The sequence below is a fragment of the Schistosoma mansoni genome, chromosome 1 (genome assembly GCF_000237925.1).
Source record: "Schistosoma mansoni strain Puerto Rico chromosome 1, complete genome".
Classification (NCBI taxonomy): Eukaryota; Metazoa; Platyhelminthes; class Trematoda; order Strigeidida; family Schistosomatidae; genus Schistosoma; species Schistosoma mansoni.
This window is the reverse complement of record NC_031495.1, coordinates 35,466,101-35,484,179: the sequence shown is the minus strand read 5'-3', so window position 1 is coordinate 35,484,179 and position 18,079 is coordinate 35,466,101. Positions and strand designations below refer to the sequence as shown.

The 18,079-nt window shown below is 31.9% G+C and overlaps 1 protein-coding gene across 1 annotated transcript in view; it reads left to right on the top strand.

Annotated features, from left to right (window-relative positions):
- The first annotated feature begins 785 nt into the window (after nt 1-785).
- The window catches only part of Smp_105020 (putative titin), a 28,600-nt gene continuing 11,306 nt past the window's right edge, over nt 786-18,079 (top strand). Inside the window, exons 1-11 of the mRNA XM_018794216.1 lie at nt 786-1,045; nt 3,038-3,176; nt 7,547-7,812; nt 7,973-8,111; nt 8,766-8,864; nt 9,470-9,642; nt 11,668-11,865; nt 11,948-12,140; nt 13,604-13,771; nt 17,654-17,749; nt 17,873-18,050. Coding sequence (XP_018648651.1) covers nt 856-1,045; nt 3,038-3,176; nt 7,547-7,812; nt 7,973-8,111; nt 8,766-8,864; nt 9,470-9,642; nt 11,668-11,865; nt 11,948-12,140; nt 13,604-13,771; nt 17,654-17,749; nt 17,873-18,050 — 1,839 coding nt within the window. The 5' untranslated portion in view covers nt 786-855. The remainder of the gene's footprint in view (nt 1,046-3,037; nt 3,177-7,546; nt 7,813-7,972; nt 8,112-8,765; nt 8,865-9,469; nt 9,643-11,667; nt 11,866-11,947; nt 12,141-13,603; nt 13,772-17,653; nt 17,750-17,872; nt 18,051-18,079) is intronic.

Here is an 18,079-nt window from a genome sequence, read left to right as displayed (position 1 = left end):
TACAAGAAATTATTATTGAAGCAAGTGGAAGTTAACAATAAATGTTTTAATTCTGTTTTTCACTATGACGTTCGTCTGGTTACTAGATTGACCATATTTCATGGAGTTATTAAACAATGAAATGTATAATACATTATAAGAAAATTTCTAATCTAAATCATATGGTCCGAAATGCTGGATAATAATCTAAATAAATCAACTAATAAATTAATGTGATATAACCAAAATTCTATTTGAAAATAAGATCAGCCTATTTATTTTACCGTCATTTAGACACTTCAGTAAACATAGTTGCTTGAATCAAACTTATTAATTACTTATCTTCCAAATGAAATTAGGAAATGCCATGATATTTAAATACATTGTAGGCTTAATTACAGCTGCGTATAAAGTAATGTTTCATAAAATTTAACCACCTACTTTCTTTTACTATTATTCTTTGACACTCAATGCACACAGTATCGATTACGAGGTTTCGGCCAATCTCCCTATTTGTAATAGGCCATTGTAAACACACAGATATCTTGACACACACAGACAATGAGATGAATTTTGATTATACAGCCTACCTCTTCTTATTACTAAAATAAGCAGGTATCCTATATGACTTATTTTGCCCTGGCATGCACACGTACAATCGTAATATCATACTGCGATGTGCAAATTTATTGTGAAATTCATTTTGTGCCTTTTTTCGAAGTAAAATACCGTCATCAGATTGGCTGACTGAAATAATTCAATTTCATTTAATAAAATTGCAGGCTAAAAACATCACCGAACTATACACCATAATTGTGAATTGCTTTCTTAGTTAATAATTGAACTTGTATTCTGAAATTTATTAATAACAATATCATGTCAACTGTCGCTATGCCAGCCACTGCTTATCAAGGATCTACTCCTGGAAATCCCCCACAAATCTTAGGTCCATTATCTGGTGGTGGTGAAGTACCAGAGGGAGAACCTGTTCATTTAGAATTACGAATAGCTCCTCCAGGTGATTTACAAGTACAATGGTTTAAAGATGGTGTTGCATTAAGCGCAGGTGAGTAATTGTGATTAAATTGTCATTGTATTAAAATCAAGTATTTTTCTAAACATTATTTAGTAATAACTATTGATATATTACTGCTAATAAATCCTCATTATTATTAACCATGTAACTAGCCACTTATTTAATAGGCTGCTTTAAAAATGTAAAGAAATAGTATCCAGGATTAATCATCATCGTGGATTGGTTAAAGTGAGACATTAACAACGTTGGATTCCACCTCAGAGTCTAGAGACTAACCGTTCGTGCATGAGACCGAAGGTTCTGGGTTTGAATCCCGCATGCAGGATCGTGGGTGCTCACGTCTGAGGAGTCCGATACTAGAACGAAACGGCCATCCAGTGATTCAAGGTTTTCAACGGTGGTCTAATATTGATCGGTTCACGATCTCAATTAATAATCAACATCTCATCGGATACACTTTGTGATCGATTGAATGTTTCGGCTTAACAAAATATGTCCATAGAATAAGAAATATGCATTTCTAACGTAAGGAGAAATAAAAATATAATCTTAAAAACTAGTCATGAAATTTATTTAGATACCGAACTGAAAAATACCAAACAACAAGAAGGTAATCATAAATGGAACAGAAGCAATTAAGATAAATGAAACTAGAGGCTTAGTACATTATGAGTGGTCAAACACGAAACTTTTCTGGATTGAATTTGTGTGGAGGTCAAAATACTGGCGACACAATAATCAGGTGTGCAACAATTAGCAATCAACCTTACTCGTCAAGATCAATAACGTGTTTTATATACGAAAAACTGTAATTTGAGGATCTGAATATTATGGTCAAATATTGAAGCTTGATATTTTGTCACATGTTGTCGATACCCTGAATTAAACAGCACTTACAAAATAAAAAAAATCATTTTCACTTCATTCAGAAAAAGTTCATCAGACTTTAATTTGATATAGGAGGTTTCTTAGTTCGCTTTGTACTTCAGTATCGATTCGCATAATCCCTTTCCATTGTACTTAGGAATAAACATGATATGTGACTTTGATTAGTAGCTGACTTATCAAGAAAAGCACATCTTTCTGAATATTTTAGTTTTTCTTTACAAACCTGTCATCGTTCCGATATCAGTTATTTAAAAGCAAATAACTTAATTCGAGTTATATTCAATTATCATTGTAATAACTACTGAGAAAATTATATGCTCCTAACATCTGTAAGGTAATAATTAAAGTGTAATTGATTAGGTTAATGAAAGGTCTTTTTATCTGTGACTTGTGAGATAACGTCTTTTTGGAAGTGTGGATGGAATTTTCCCCTTTACTGAATAAACATTGTAGGCATCGTCCAAATGAGTATTTCACACCGAAAAAATATCCATATCTCATTTCATTTTCATCCACATTTATTTTATACTTACATTGATACTGCATACCAGATGTAAGGCAATTTATTGAATAGGAAGTATCATATTCGATAGTTGATGAGATCTATCCTTAGATGGATAGAAGCAGTTAGGAACTTCACCATGTAATCCATATTTTTAAAATGTAAGTTATCTGTTTAGTTGTATGATCACTAACTATTCGGCGAACAAAAACTTGTCAAGTTATTAACTTCAACTGTTTTATCATACTTTGGCAGCTTTTTTGTGATACCCAACTGTCAGTCTTTACTTATTTAGTATTGATGCCTACAATGAATGGTCATTTGATAAAGAAGGGTATTTTAAATCTCTTAATAAAACGTAATCAAATACCGTACTATCAATTAGCGATTACCGAGTCTAGTCGATGTTATTTGGTGTAGCTACATATAAGTATATTAACTTATTTCATCGATTAATCCTCTCTCATTATACCACAATATTGGTTGGTATTCCCATTATGTTCTGGAATGATAAGATATTCATCATCATGGTCAGTAGTTGACTTATTTCATAAATGATGCTAAACAAGTTATTTCTTTATAATAATCAGTTATTTTAATATAAAATCATATTTTATACTTAATTTATCGAGGTTCTCGTTACAATACAATGTGTGAACGTGGTTTAGCATCACTAGATGTTATCTATACAATCCCGGAAGACAGTGGTACTTATTTTTGCGTCATTTCAAATCCATATGGCCATGCTCAAAGTGAGGCAGTTCCAGTAAAGTAAGAATAACAACTGTATCAGAGTTTATTTGAATTTTTATCAAGATTGATTTATAGTAAGCCGTTTGCATAACCGTTTTTATACTCATTATGCAACTGTAGTACAATCCCAATAAACTAAGGGCATAAACGTATTCAGAAGCAACTTTTAATTTTGGAACGTATTTGCAACTGTAGACATTTTATTCCTGTCCTATGTGCTATAGAATGCTTAGAGTTTACGTTATTGTTAGTTATTTGGGCTCTCTGTTATGTTGTTTAAGTTTCAAGTTGATCGTATAACTCTAATTGTAACCTCGTCTTTCATTCACCCGGCTAGAATTAATCCAATTCTTGAGAAGCAACGGTTAACAATACTTGGGAATAATCGAAGTGATCATCTAAAATAACTTAGCTTCTGTGAACAGATATACTACATTCCGACCAAGAGGTCATTCATTACTGAAGTTTAGCTTGTACCTACACACAGAATAGGCTAAGAGAATCAGTAATATGGAGGCAACAACTAGTCATTCGGAAAAATTATTACTCATGCCGCACTCTATGTTTGATACCGTGATGAAGTGGAAAATATTCTACAGTTTAAACAATTTTTCCCATGATATATGGTCATTATTTGTAGTTTCTTCTTTCGATAACTCTCACAAGTTAGTTTTATGTTTCAACTCTCTGTCTTTTGCAACGTTATTATCAAGATAGTTTAGCCATTATTGTGTGAAAGTTGTTGTTATGAATTTTATTTTTTTAAAGGAAATGAAGACAAAAGTCGGTAAACACATTTAAACATCAGATCAATTCTCCTCCACATCTTTGTTAGTTTTTGAAAATTCTGAGATACATGTGACTATAGTAAATAAAAGTTTAAGTTATTGAATCCTACAAATCCAGCTTCTCTTTCCAAGAAATTATGTGAAATTTTCAACAACACTTGAATCCTATCAAGAAGCTAGTCACTAGTGAGCATATGATTATTATCGATATATGATTTTTCGGAGACTATGGCAATTTCATAGATTTCAAATCACAAATTAATATCAGTTAGTTCATCATTGAAAACCTAAGACAGTTATTCACTATAAGCGATGAAAGATGGCTGCAGAATATCGCAAATTGGTTTAAGTTAGACATTAACGCCGTTGGATTCCATCTCAGAGGTATAGAAGTTAAACATTCGTGAGAGACCGGAGATCCTATGTTCAGTTGACGGATGACAGTTTGTGGATGCACACTTTAAGGAGTATGAAACGGTTGTCTGATGCTTCCAAGAGTTTAGTGGCGGTCTATTATTAATTAATGAGGTGAATTAAAGTCTATGAAATTATGTAATCTGCACAAAACTCTATACTGAATACTTGAATTGTATAAACCCAGCAATCTGTGATAAGTAATGTATCCTAAAAAGTTTATATGACTAGGTTTCAAAGAATAATTGAAATTTACAAATGTTACTGTATGACAGTAATTAGAACAAACTAGCCATATGAAGTTAGCTAAACTTTCTGAATAGAAATAATTCTAATACTATCTGTTGTGTATATATACTTACCATTTTCTTGACATTATGGGTAGTTTAGGTTAATGTACTAATTATCACTGTCAGTTTTGGAAGAGAAAAAATTTTTTCAATCAAAAGTTTAAAACATAATTAATTGAACACAAACGAATAGATTTCGTCTTGTTTTAATTTTTTGTTTTGTTTTCTGGAATGTGTTCAATATCTAATTATCCATCTAATTTCTAACTGTTTAATTTACTATATCAGAAGGGTTTTTGTAGATATTATAGTAATTTTAATGGTTGAGATCGTGAGGAGTCCCACACTAGGACGAAACGGCCGTCCAGTGATTCCAGGTTTTCCATGGTGGTCCAACTTCAATCGACTCATGATCTCAACTATTAAAATTAATTTACTATAATTAAAATTTTGAAATAGACGGTAACCAAATTGATTATTCCAGTTTTTTTCTTTTTTCTGTTCTGTCCAATGATTTCCTTAAAAAGAAATTAGGTGTAGTCACAAGCATAAAATCCTTGAAATAAAATTATTTCTAAATTCACTTGGTATTGTTTGTTTGAATCTTCCCATTGATGTTTAAGACTGAAATTGATCAGTCTCTTATTGGCATATGTGCATACTGTGCGTATTGCCTCGATATAGTCTTAACCCTGTAGCTGTAAATAACTCCTCAAAATCAATAGCTCATTGAGTGTTCGACATTGGATGCTGACCACGTTGTTTAAGTGGACTTGTTTAGCTGAAGGCTTTCGGTCATGCATCCGTACCAGATCACGTTGCAACACGGCGTGGGACACAGCTCCTACGTTGCAATAGCCAGTTAATAACGAAGTCTCTAGATATATTGGTAACGAATCAAATATATCTTTCCTGTCTCTTCTCGTCTGACTTCTGGTTTCTATTTGACTGGGAACGAACGATTATAGAAGATACTACTGGTTGCTAGTTGTAAAACTAGAATATCCGTCGTATCCTCAACTCCATCCTACAAGCAAATGGATATCAGGACTCAGTAGCTGAGTGGATAACGTGATGGCGTTTGAAGCGAAAGGTAATGAGTTCGAGTCTTGGAGTGCACATCAACTCTGAGATGCAGGTACGTCTAGCTGACGAGTCCCATGTAGGGCGAAACGCGCATCCTGGATTCCACTGCTAGCCACTATCCATCTTTGCTTAAAATTATTTTTAGTTTATACATTCGTACTAAAACCTGGACTTAATTTGTGTGTTTGTCGGCACTTATGAGAAGTCTATGTGTAGTATTCAAGTAGATTTGTTTTCATCAAAAAGGTCGAACTCCTGTTATTGCGTATATCATCAAGAAATATTTGCAGTTGCACACCCAACTATTTCTTAGTTCTGTTATAAATGAGACATGTATAATGACTGGTTACTGTATATCAGTCAATGATATATTAAACTTGTAAGCACTTATTATAGTCTGTTTATCAGTTGCAGCCTGAGAACTTTGGCTGTTTAACGAAGCCAGATAGCCCTTCATCAAAGAGCTATTATCTATATGATTGCAGACAAGTCTTCCTAATAGTCATGGATAAGCATGAAACCTAGTTTCAAAGCTTTAAGCGTCGAAGAACAAAATATGTCCCACTACCATATAGTATTGCATAGTCCAGTCACCATATTACATAACATGTAAACTCGGGTCAAATCTAGCAAGTGGTACTGGTTGCTATGATCTGACCACATTATATAGGAAACAAGTGTTAATATTAAGCCATGATGATTGATGTATGCATTTGCATTTCACAAGAACACCATAAACTACCATACAATTAGTCAACATACTTTTACATATACAAGCACATATTTATGTTTAAAACAAATGTCTACTTTCGGAATGAATAGTGACATAAATTATAATGAGTCATTCGATACTTGTTTTCAACATAAATGACCTACAAACATATTGTCAGGTCAACAAAAGTTAAAACACAAAATATTTTAGTCTTATAGATTATTTGTTGTCTGAAGAACTTATGTTCCTCAATCTTTTTGTATAAACTCCAAATAACAAAGTGAACATGGATAGTTCTAAATTCTCTGTTTTGATTTAGAATTCAGGCTAAAAAATTGGAAATCAGTTTCCAATTCAGAGATTGTAAAAATCTCTTTTTAATAGATTATCAAATTATTCATTACCAAACCAAATATTTCATATTCAAGTAATATTATAGACTCTGACGTTTGCAACACGTTCACCCAATGTACGATACATTAAATAGTTTTCTTAAATGTCAGATGCATTAGTTGAATACAATGATTCAAATGTCCAAGAGTGACGTGATTGTGCACATCTATATTCGGAACTGGGGTAGTATCAAACATCTATCTAGGATATTAAGATGGCAGTATGTATTAATTTTCACTAATTTTCAAGACGACCTTTAAGAAAAATGACTGACAAAATAGTTCACTGTTAATGACAGAGTAACCTAAAATAAAACAAATAATGGGTTGGTTCAATGAGTTTTCCAGAATTACTAATTATGAATTTGCATCTTTGATACATAAAGAATATTATCTTCAGACTACTTAGTGCTATGATACTTGCCTGTTGTATCACGATTGTGATTGTAATTATATTCTAGAAAATACAAACTGAGATAACTTGTATGCAGCATATTTAATACAAGAAAGGAATTAAAATGTCCGTCTCTAGATCAGAAAGTTCCATAGGACTTCAGTATAGCTTATATTTCAAACAATGAATTAATATGGAAAATATAACAATAAATCTATATTTATCATGATGGGTAACGCTAATTTTTAAATATAATTTAACATTATGACGTTTTATATAGTTATCAATTAATCTTCTAATACTTTTTTGTAGTGTAATACCTGAAATTGATCCAAGTCAAGATCACATGGATGTACAGTCTGCTGATCTCTATCAAGCAACTAGTGCACCTACAAAAGAATATGAACGTGATCAGAGAAGTCAGCCAAAGAGTGCACCACAGTTTACTCAACAACCGGTGATTAGTAGTAGTGATGTTCTTGAAGGAGAACCTGTCAGAATAGAAGCATATTTAAATACAACAAGTGATTCAACACTACAAGTTGATTGGATGAAAAATGGACAACCAGTTGGCACAGGTATTTCTTTTATAAAGTATGATAACTTATCAAATATAAATTGAACTAGCGATAACGAAAATTTAAGGATTTTACTATTTAATGAACGCAGATATATATATATATATATATATATATATATATATATATATCATTTAATGATCTTTGTTTATTTGTGCAGGAAGCCGTTTCAACGCTGTTCTTGACAGAGGTTTAATCGTTCTGGAAATCGGCTACTGTTTAGCCGAAGATAGTGGGTTGTATGTTTGTGTAGCTACAAATGCGCTTGGTCATACGGAGAGCCAACCTGTGGAATTGAGGTAATTATTTAATGTGATGTTGTTTATTTCTAGTCTCCAAAGGATTCCAACTTCTAATTTGATCTGTTTTCACTGTTTCCATAAATTTCAATCATCTTCAGAAAACAATTGACCGAAGAACATTATATGGCATTATTGTGTCTGCTTTGAATAAAAAGATAATGAGTATTAAATTAAAGCGATAATTTATATCGTTAAGCAATCAGCCGAATGTTTGGGATCTAGATTTTATGCGTTCGAACAGTTTTCAACAACGCCGGATTGGAACTTCGAGAAAATTTCCTCTCAAATAGGGGAACTTTCCTAGTTAATAAAGAAATCATAAACATTATAATTAACACTGATTGATTCTTTAGAGAACCTGACTAAAAATCTTCCTGAAAAATTCATTCATTCAGAGCAGGTTTCAAAAGGAAAAATAACCAAATGAAATCATTATTTGAACCAATCAAACTGTTTCGTTACTTAATATATAATTCCTAGACTTGTGAACCACTTATGAACCATGTTTTGCTTACTTCAACTTTGAATACAGTGAAATTATATGTAGATCTAGTTGACAATGTGACCGGAAACCTGGTACATCAAATTTTAAATTTCATGAATAAAATGTATTACGTTATTTGTTATTTCAATCTTTGCCTTTACATTTAGATGCCAACCAGAAGAACGAATTGTTACCAAATCGATTCTCGATCAACAATCCATAAATCATTTAAAACAACTAGAGGAGCCTGGCGAGGATTACGATTAGTATGTTCCATTCATCTGATATTATTTATCACTTTATTTCGCATTTGTTAAATAGTATTAGATAGTGGAAGTTGCTTCTTAGTGGCTATTCTAGTGGTGAATGTTCACTGAAAATGAACCTTTATATATAACCAATCTTAATGTAAACCATTCTTTTAAGTATCAGGGTTATGAGTACTAAGCAAACTTCATACCAGGCGTACTTAAAGCTATACGATATTTGCTTCATGTTGAAAACAATACTGTTAAGTATTGAAGTATATTGTAGGCGAAGTAAGCACAATTTATAGCATAGCGATCATTATAAGGCATCTAAGAATATACATTTCTTTAAAATCGATGAACTATCGAAAGCTTCCAAAGCCTAGTGAAATAGCTGGTCACATTTTTTGATGTACAGCGTTTTCCAAAATAACATTATAAACAATCACTTAACAATTCAAAACTTACAATTATCTTTAGATTTAATACAAATCTGATTAAGTAGATTTCAACACTTAGTATGTTCTGTAGTTAAGTCCATTATATGCAGTTAATATTTCCTCCCTTCTCAACTTAAATTAATAAACGAGAATCATTTTCACCAAAATAAAACTTTATTTTAGCATGACAAACTCAACTGTTCAGGGTATACCTCCATCTTTCAAAGCGAATTTAGAACCTTCTTCAGTCCAAGTTAGTGAAGATGAATCTGTAATCTTTTCTGTACCTGTTGACTGTGGAAATGGAGATCGTGTGGTTATCGAGTGGAAACGTGATGGTCAAGTTGTTAAAACAGGTAAATAATTTAAGCAGAAATTTTCATGTAACCTCAGTTAGTATTATTAAACTGATTTACTACATTATACTTAGCCTAGATTGGACATAGTACCACTTCTTTACCCATAAACTGATTGTGAAGACAAGATTTATGAAAAATAACGTGTACATTTACGTACGCAATGAGAACAGATATTATCATGGTTGTTGTTAATGTTTTAGTCACACGATGCTTTACTAGAACAAACGGTTAATAAATGGGTATAAATAAGCACTTAAAGCCGTTCTTATTTTACGTTGATATAATTTTAAAAATTAGTAGTGTTGTGAATTTATGCCCGGCTTTTATCACGTGATATACCCACCAATCGAAATACGACTTATCTAATCTTAGCACCGTGCCAAATCAATGACGTTCAACCTGTATGAGCAGCCTAGCGTCCTTATTTATCCTTTGTCCGTCTAGCCCTTCCAGTTGGGGCCAGAACACCAATAACAACTTCTATGTGAATCATTTATTTCAAACATACTTGGCTTATATACCAGCCAAACGGACTGCATCACACCATAAAGTAGAAAATAACATTTGTACAAGATCAAGCCAGATGTGGCTGTGAACGTGGGAGACAGTAATCAATAAACTGAGTATAATTTAGGAACAGTAAATCGTATAATAATAATCTATAGGTCAAAATGAAGCCTATGATAAGAGGAATATAGATATACATAATCTAGTTACTAAACGGACATACAATAGGAATATGTATGTAATATTAGTTCATTAATAGATCTCAGAAATTACCCGTAATTTATTCTTCACTAGGACATAACAAATAGTCTAAGATAACATTTAGAAAGTAATTATTGGTTGTAAACTATATTTTGTATTCACAGAGTAGCTTCTCAGTATCAACAATAATCGAATTCAACGTATTCAACAAACCTGCCAGAAATTCAGTCACCAACCCAACATGTACTCAATAAAAATTAAAACAAAATTTTGAGATTTCAACGAATCGTTAAAGCAGACTTAGTATTCAGATTTCTGACATAGAAATAGTTTAATCACCCAACAAGCCAAACAAATACCTTTACTTTAAATTGAAACAATAGAAATCAATCGATGATAAACGGATAATTCTTCATTTACAAACTAATAACTTTTAATGTCAACAAGAATTGGACACACATATTTCATAAGGCTTATTCAACGCATTACGCCTCTATGAAGCATAGAATTATGTTTTCCAGGGTTTAAAGAACACGACAGATCTGTCATCATTATGTGTAATAGATCTTTTATACTAATAAGTTTATAAGCATAATTGTCAAGGCTAGACTTGGTAGTTTCAAATAAATTGAGCATTGAGTAAAAAGGTTAATAATAAATATATTTTATTCACACTGAAGAAGTGGCTTATATTAAATCACGAAACGTCAGAAATACAATACACACAAAAAAAGCTACAGACATGTGATGAGTAGGATAAAATGTACGCCCACATACACTCATATAAAAACAGTCAGGATTGATAAGGGAATAATTAACAAGGTCAAAACGTGACTCAAGAAGATTGGATAAATTGGCCTGTCCAGAAGCTAGAATAAGTTATGTGGGCTTAACATAGTAACCGACACTATAAAGTAACAAATTAGCTCATAATTCTTTTATTACTTTGTCAATTATTTGGTGATGTAGTGAAAGTATAAATAGCTGTCAGTTTCTTGCAGGAACTTATTCTAAACTTCATTCCTGCCTAGAATAATGATATCATGCAAGCTCATTATGTCTCGTTTCAAAGGAATGGATAATAAAATAATACAATACAATCAACTATTGGCTAGTATCATCTATATAATATGAACAATTGACGGTATGGAAGCATTATTCATCTGACATCTCTATTTGCTTATTTAGTTGATTGCATTGAGAAATTGTACAAAATCTTGAGCGTATTCTTACTTAGTCTTAAAACCAAATAAACGGTTGTTCATAATATTAAATAAATTAATCTAATTTTCAAATCTTTTTTTCAAAAATAAGGTTCTCGAATCACAGGAAGTTTAGAACTTGGAATTGCCAGTCTGAAAATTCATTATGCTCAGCCAAATGACACAGGTGCATACACTTGTCATATTTCGACAGAATATGGATCAGCTGATTGTGGTCCTTCAAATCTATTATGTGAAGCTACTGGAAGTATAATCGCTGCAAGTCAACTTCCAGGTGACAAAGAAAAAGGTAATTTATCTATCTGGTGTAACAATCATATAAATAAGATGCTGAGGAATTGCGGTAATTTCAAGTGTTATTCTTTTTAAAGGTCTACTAGCAATCGAAGCCATAGAAGCAAACCTACATGCACCACGTGGTACCGTGTGGGAAGACGAAAGTCCACACGAAGCACCTGTTATTCTTCAGCAACCACAATTCGTTGGTGAAATTGAGGAAGGGACTGCTATTCACTTTGATGTTCAGGTAGAACCAGCTGCTGATCCTTCACTTATTGTTGAATGGTTAGTCTGTTTTATTATTACTTTGCTTTAATTGTTTTGTCTGTGGTGGTTTATTGTACTGAAATCAAATATATGTAACATACTTAGCTTCAATTCACTTAGTATTGTTTGTTTGAATCTTCCCATTAATGCTTAGGACTGCAACTGGTCAGTCTCTGACGAAACCCAAATAGGACGAAACGCGCGTCCTGGATTCCACTGCTAGCCACTATCCATCTTCGCTTATAATACTTTTCACACAGGAGCGGCCGCGAATCGATATCGTCGAGACCAATGTGGTGGAATTCTAATTGGCATATGTGCATACTGCGCGTATTGACTCGATATAACCTTAATTCACAAGCATGGTAAGCAAAGATGGATAGTGGCTAGCAGTGGAATCCAGGAAGCGCGTTTCGTCCTATTTGGGACTCGTCAGCTGGATGTACCTGCATCTCAGTTAATGTTCACTCTGGGACTCCGAACCAGTACCCTTCGCTTCGAACGCCATCGCGCTATCCACTGGGCGTTATCCACTTGCAGTTCTAACACGTAGATGGGAAGATTCACACAAACAGTACTAAATGAAATTAAATTTCACCCTATCGCACAAGCAAGTGGCTATCAGGACTCAGTGGCCGAGTGGATAACGCGATGGCGTTTAAAGCGAAAGTTACTGGGTTCGAGTTCAAGAGTGAACATCAACTCTGAGATGCAAGTACATCCTATTGGCGAGTCCCAAATAAGACGAAACGCGCTTCCTGGATTCCACTGCTAGCCACTATCCATCTTTGCTTACCATGCTTGTGAATTAAGGTTATATCGAGTCAATACGCGCAGTATGCACATATGCCAATTAGAGACTGACCAGTTGCAGTCTTAACACATAGATGGGAAGATTCAAACAAACAATACTAATTGAAATTTATCATTCATGGTTGAGAAACTCTCATGGTATAATTCATATTGAAAAAAAAAGAAATATTACACTGTCAAACTATATTTCATATTATTTCTCAAGACATTAACCTAATAATTCCTAGGTAAACTGAATATATTACAGACCTTCAGAGTAATAGTTTATTTCCTATTTCTATTTAACAATTATTGAACACAGTTCGCCATATTTCGGTTATTCTTAGTCAGTTCACATGTATGATTTTAAATGTGTATCAACTTTATTAGATTAAATCTATACGACAAAACACTGAAGTAGGATGATACAATAAATGAGTGTCATATGAATAGAAAAGATTTCGAATAATTACAAGGAATAATTCTCTTCAAAATATGTGACATTTATACATGAACTACATTTCTGGCAAACAAAAAAATATAAACTACCACTTAAATTTTATTTAGTCTACAGACTATGACATATTTTGTATATTTAACTATATATATATATATATATATATATATATATATATATATATATATATATATATATATACTAAGAATCAATTATCTATAAATCATTTAAGGTTTAAAAGTGGCAATTTATTAACAAGTGGAACAAGATTCAAAGTTGCTTATGAAAGAGGATTAGCCATATTAGATTTATTGTATACTATTCCTGAAGATAGCGGTGAATATTGGTGTCGAGTAGAGAATAAAGCTGGTCAAGTGGAAAGTAATCATGTACAAGTTTTGTAAGTTTCTTTTAACCTTTTTATTAAAATGAGATTACATTCTTAGAAGGTATTTTTTTAGTTGAATAAACATTTAACCATCTTTTTACATGTTTAAATATGTATATAAATGTAGTTAGGTACCTTCATAAAGTATTGTGATGATAAAGTTTGGTTTTGATGATTTCGAAACATGGTGAGTTGAATAAAATTGATTTTGACTTACTTACTTACGCCTGTTACTCCAAATGGAACAGAGGCCGCCTACCAGCATTCTCCAACCCATTCTGTCCTGGGCCTTCCTTTCTAGTTCTATCCAAATTTTGTTCATTCTCCTAAATTCTGTTCTTTGGTCTTCCTCTTTTCCTTTGGCCTTCAGGATTCTGTGTGACAGATTGTCTTGCGACGCAGTTGGGTGATTTCCTCAAAGTGTGTCCTATCCACTTCCAGCCCTTCTTCCTGATTTCTTCCTCCACTGGAATCTGGTTTGTTGTTTCCCACAGTAGCTTGTTGTTGATAGTGTCTGAAGATTAATATTAATAAATATTGATACCAAGATGAATCATGAAATCTATTCCGGACTTTATAACATAAGCATCTTATTTTTTGTAACTAAGACTGTTATGGAACTAAAAATGCAGACTACATGATTACTCTAAAAGTATCACATTTGTGATTTATGTTAAAACATTCATTGGATGAAAAACATACTTAAGAGTTCATTATTTGAAATGTATACAATGGTAAATGAAAATGAATGTAAGTGTGGAGGTAAAGACTCACACTGAAATGTGCATAAAACATTTGTCAGTGTGGCAAACACTATTATATATCTTCCTTTATGAACACTGGTTAAAATTCTCAATCACAATTCAAAATCTAATAGATATCACCTTTTAGACATTCATTTACATAAATTATGTTTAGAGTACCTTAAGTGAAATCTGTTTCTTATATTTTCGTCAACCTTGCGTAAATATATACTTAACATGTCATTATTCTCTAGGTAATATCGAAATGAACACTATAGGAGAATTTATCTACTGTTTGTTTAAAAACTGTCTTTCGCTTGAGAAAAGTAATAATATTTTTGACATACTGACATACGTATCAGTAGTTGATTTGCGTGTTCTAAATTTTATGACTATTCTAGCTATAATCATAAATATCATTGGCTGACTTAAAGATTTTGATTGTTCAAGCTTATACAATCATTACCATAAATAAATGGGATTGTCTAACGAAACTAATTTATCCAGTATCATCCATAAGCATCAAAACAATATTCAAATACTGATGATATATTTATGAATTTATAGTGAAATGATAAGACTACATGAACACTAGATCAAAACAGAGAAACTGTGCATGAAGTCATTGATGCTAGATTTAGATATATCCGGAAGTTGTTAATTCCTCTGAATTCGTGTCACTAGTTCTTATACATAAATTCCAACATCGCTTGTATTTCTCGTTCATTTAACAGATGTATAGTCCTGTCAGTTCTTATTTTGTTTATCAATGAGCTATTAATAAGACCATTAGTATACGTTGAAATAAAACTTCTTACCTTTGAAAAATATGTATACATAATTATCTAGATTATTGTAAACTATATATATTTCTGTTTACAACACCATTTATGTACTATTTCCCTAGTTTCCATCCATTTTACATAGAAAAAATTGTTTGTATTAGCACTATTCGTATGACAGGGAAATTCTTCAAAATTATTCATAACATTGATTATATTTTGTATGATGATTACCTTTTTTTCATTGTTCAAAGTTTCCTATTTTATTTTCATCATCATCATCATAGTTATAATGCCAATATATGATATTCTACATTAGAGACAAATTGCCATAAAAAATTTCCTCTCTCTTTCTTTTAATAACCATCTAAATACCTAACTGGATTTGAAACAGTTACATGGTTACACGCACATACATTTTAAAGAATACATACCTAAACTTTCATACTATACAACTACACATTAGATAATTGATGAAATTCGGACAGTGAAAGAATGGATATCTTGTACCGAATCAATAAGCATTCATGCATTTAATGTTAAAAGTATCTAAATCTATATTTGTTTAAAAATAAAAATACCAGTAATTAGTTATAGAATCATCCTAATTAGAAACGATTAAAAAGTGGATTCATTGTATGGGTCTTTGTATCAAAAGGATGACCATTTAGTGAACCTAAATTTCTGTAATTAGGACAATTGAAACATACGTCATGTACCGCATAACATTGAAAGTAGTTTGTTTCATTTTCAAATATTAACTAAAAACGATTTTTTTTTAAAAAAAAACTGAATTCTACGTTATTCTCACGGTATTATTTAAAATGTGATCATATAGTCTTTCGTTTTTCAAAAGAAGTCAGCTTACCTTCCAAAAAGTATCAGCTGTAACTTTCGGTTAGAAAAATATATGAAAATAATTAAAATTGGAAATTCTAAAGAAAGCTATTATTTTAAGACTAGTTGACGTAATATGTACGGTATTTTTGGTTAAAATGAAAAATCTGGTGTAGATACGTCATATTTCATGGCTCAGGCACAAAGTTATCTAGAACTTACATAATATTTAATTAAAAACATCGAATTTATATATAAGAATGTTTTTTACGAATGTATCACCAAGGTGCTCCATACTACTTATATATATATTCCAATGACGAAATGTAAAAAGGCATGTTGACTTGATGGAAAAATTACAACACTGAATTGTATGCTGTGAATGATAGCCATACAAGGTTATCTAACCTCTACAAGACGAGAATAAATAAGGGCATATAAAATCAATATATCAATAGATCTTACTGTTAATTTTGTATCACTACATATGGATAATAAATCATAACCATTAACAAAAATAGCACTATCATGATTTGTTTGAAATAATATATAGCTGTAAATTATCTCACTACCGTAAAGTTTACCAAAATTTGTTAATGTATATTTAAGGTTAATCGCATGGTAGACAGGTGCATGATGCGAACAGTAATTATATTGTCGACCGTAAATATTTTCCTGACGATTTTAGATTAATTGCTTTGCATATAAAAAAATAGAAAAATTATAATTCATCGTTAAATAATGAGTCAATGAACCTAATCCATATGGAATTTATATTGTTGAATACATTTTCATTATCTGTGGTCTTTTGCATAAAAACTACACAGTTATTTGTGACTCAAAATAAGTAAGGTATTTGATAAATATAAATTTGGTGATAAGTGAAATTTTAGAACATATAAATATTTTCCGAAGGGGTTTTGCGGATATTATAGTAATTTTGACAATTGAGATCATGAATTAATCTAGTGGTTAAGCACTCGCGCGCGAAACTGATATGTCCTGGGTTCGAATCTTGCGAGGCGGGATCGTGGGCGCGCGCTGCTGAGGAGTCCCATAATAAGACGAAACGGTCCTCCAGTGCTTCCAGGTTTTCCATGATGGTCTAGCTTCAATTCACTCATGATCTCAATTATCAAAATAAGAATATTTTATTCTGATTTATGTATGGCTGGATATGAACAAACTGTAAACTCAAAAAACAAATAAGACTGACTAATTTTTTGTACGATGCTGAGTTTACAAAGAGATTTGTAAAATGTATATAACAACCGCAAAAGAGCTTTGTGTTACTTAAGCAAGACAATAAATGATTTTATAGTGGTCAAGACTGCACTTTCGATTTTCACACGTATTTGAACTACTTAAGATTACTTATATAGTGTTAATAGGCCATATTGATTTAATGTATTTCTGTTATTGCACACTTGTAAATGATCCAGTTTTATAAATCATATATTGTAAGTATAGAAAATTACGAATGTTTTATGTGATTTACATAACTATAGTCTTCGTTTGTTTTCATTTATTAGATGTAATCCTAGTGCATCTGTAATCACACACAGCAATCTTCTACAAGGTTCAGAAGGTTACAATCTAATAAAGGCTATTGAAGAAGTCGACCAGCTGTAAGAGCATAAAATAATTTAAATTTTCTATATAAATTTCCTTTATTTCATGAAATGTAACTATATACTTCATGCATTACTAAATAAGGTGGAATATTTAACAGTTTTCAATGACTTTTTCAGCGACGGCGATGAATACAGGTACATAGAAGATGAAGAAGTTGATTCAGCTCCCAACTTTGACGTAAAGCCTCAACCTGCTACAATAGCTGAAGGCTCTCCAGTTAAATTTTTAGTACGTGTTAGTGGCAAGCCAACACCACAATTGACTTGGTACCTGAATGATGAACCAATTGAACAAGTACGTTCTATTAATTAGCAATTTCATTA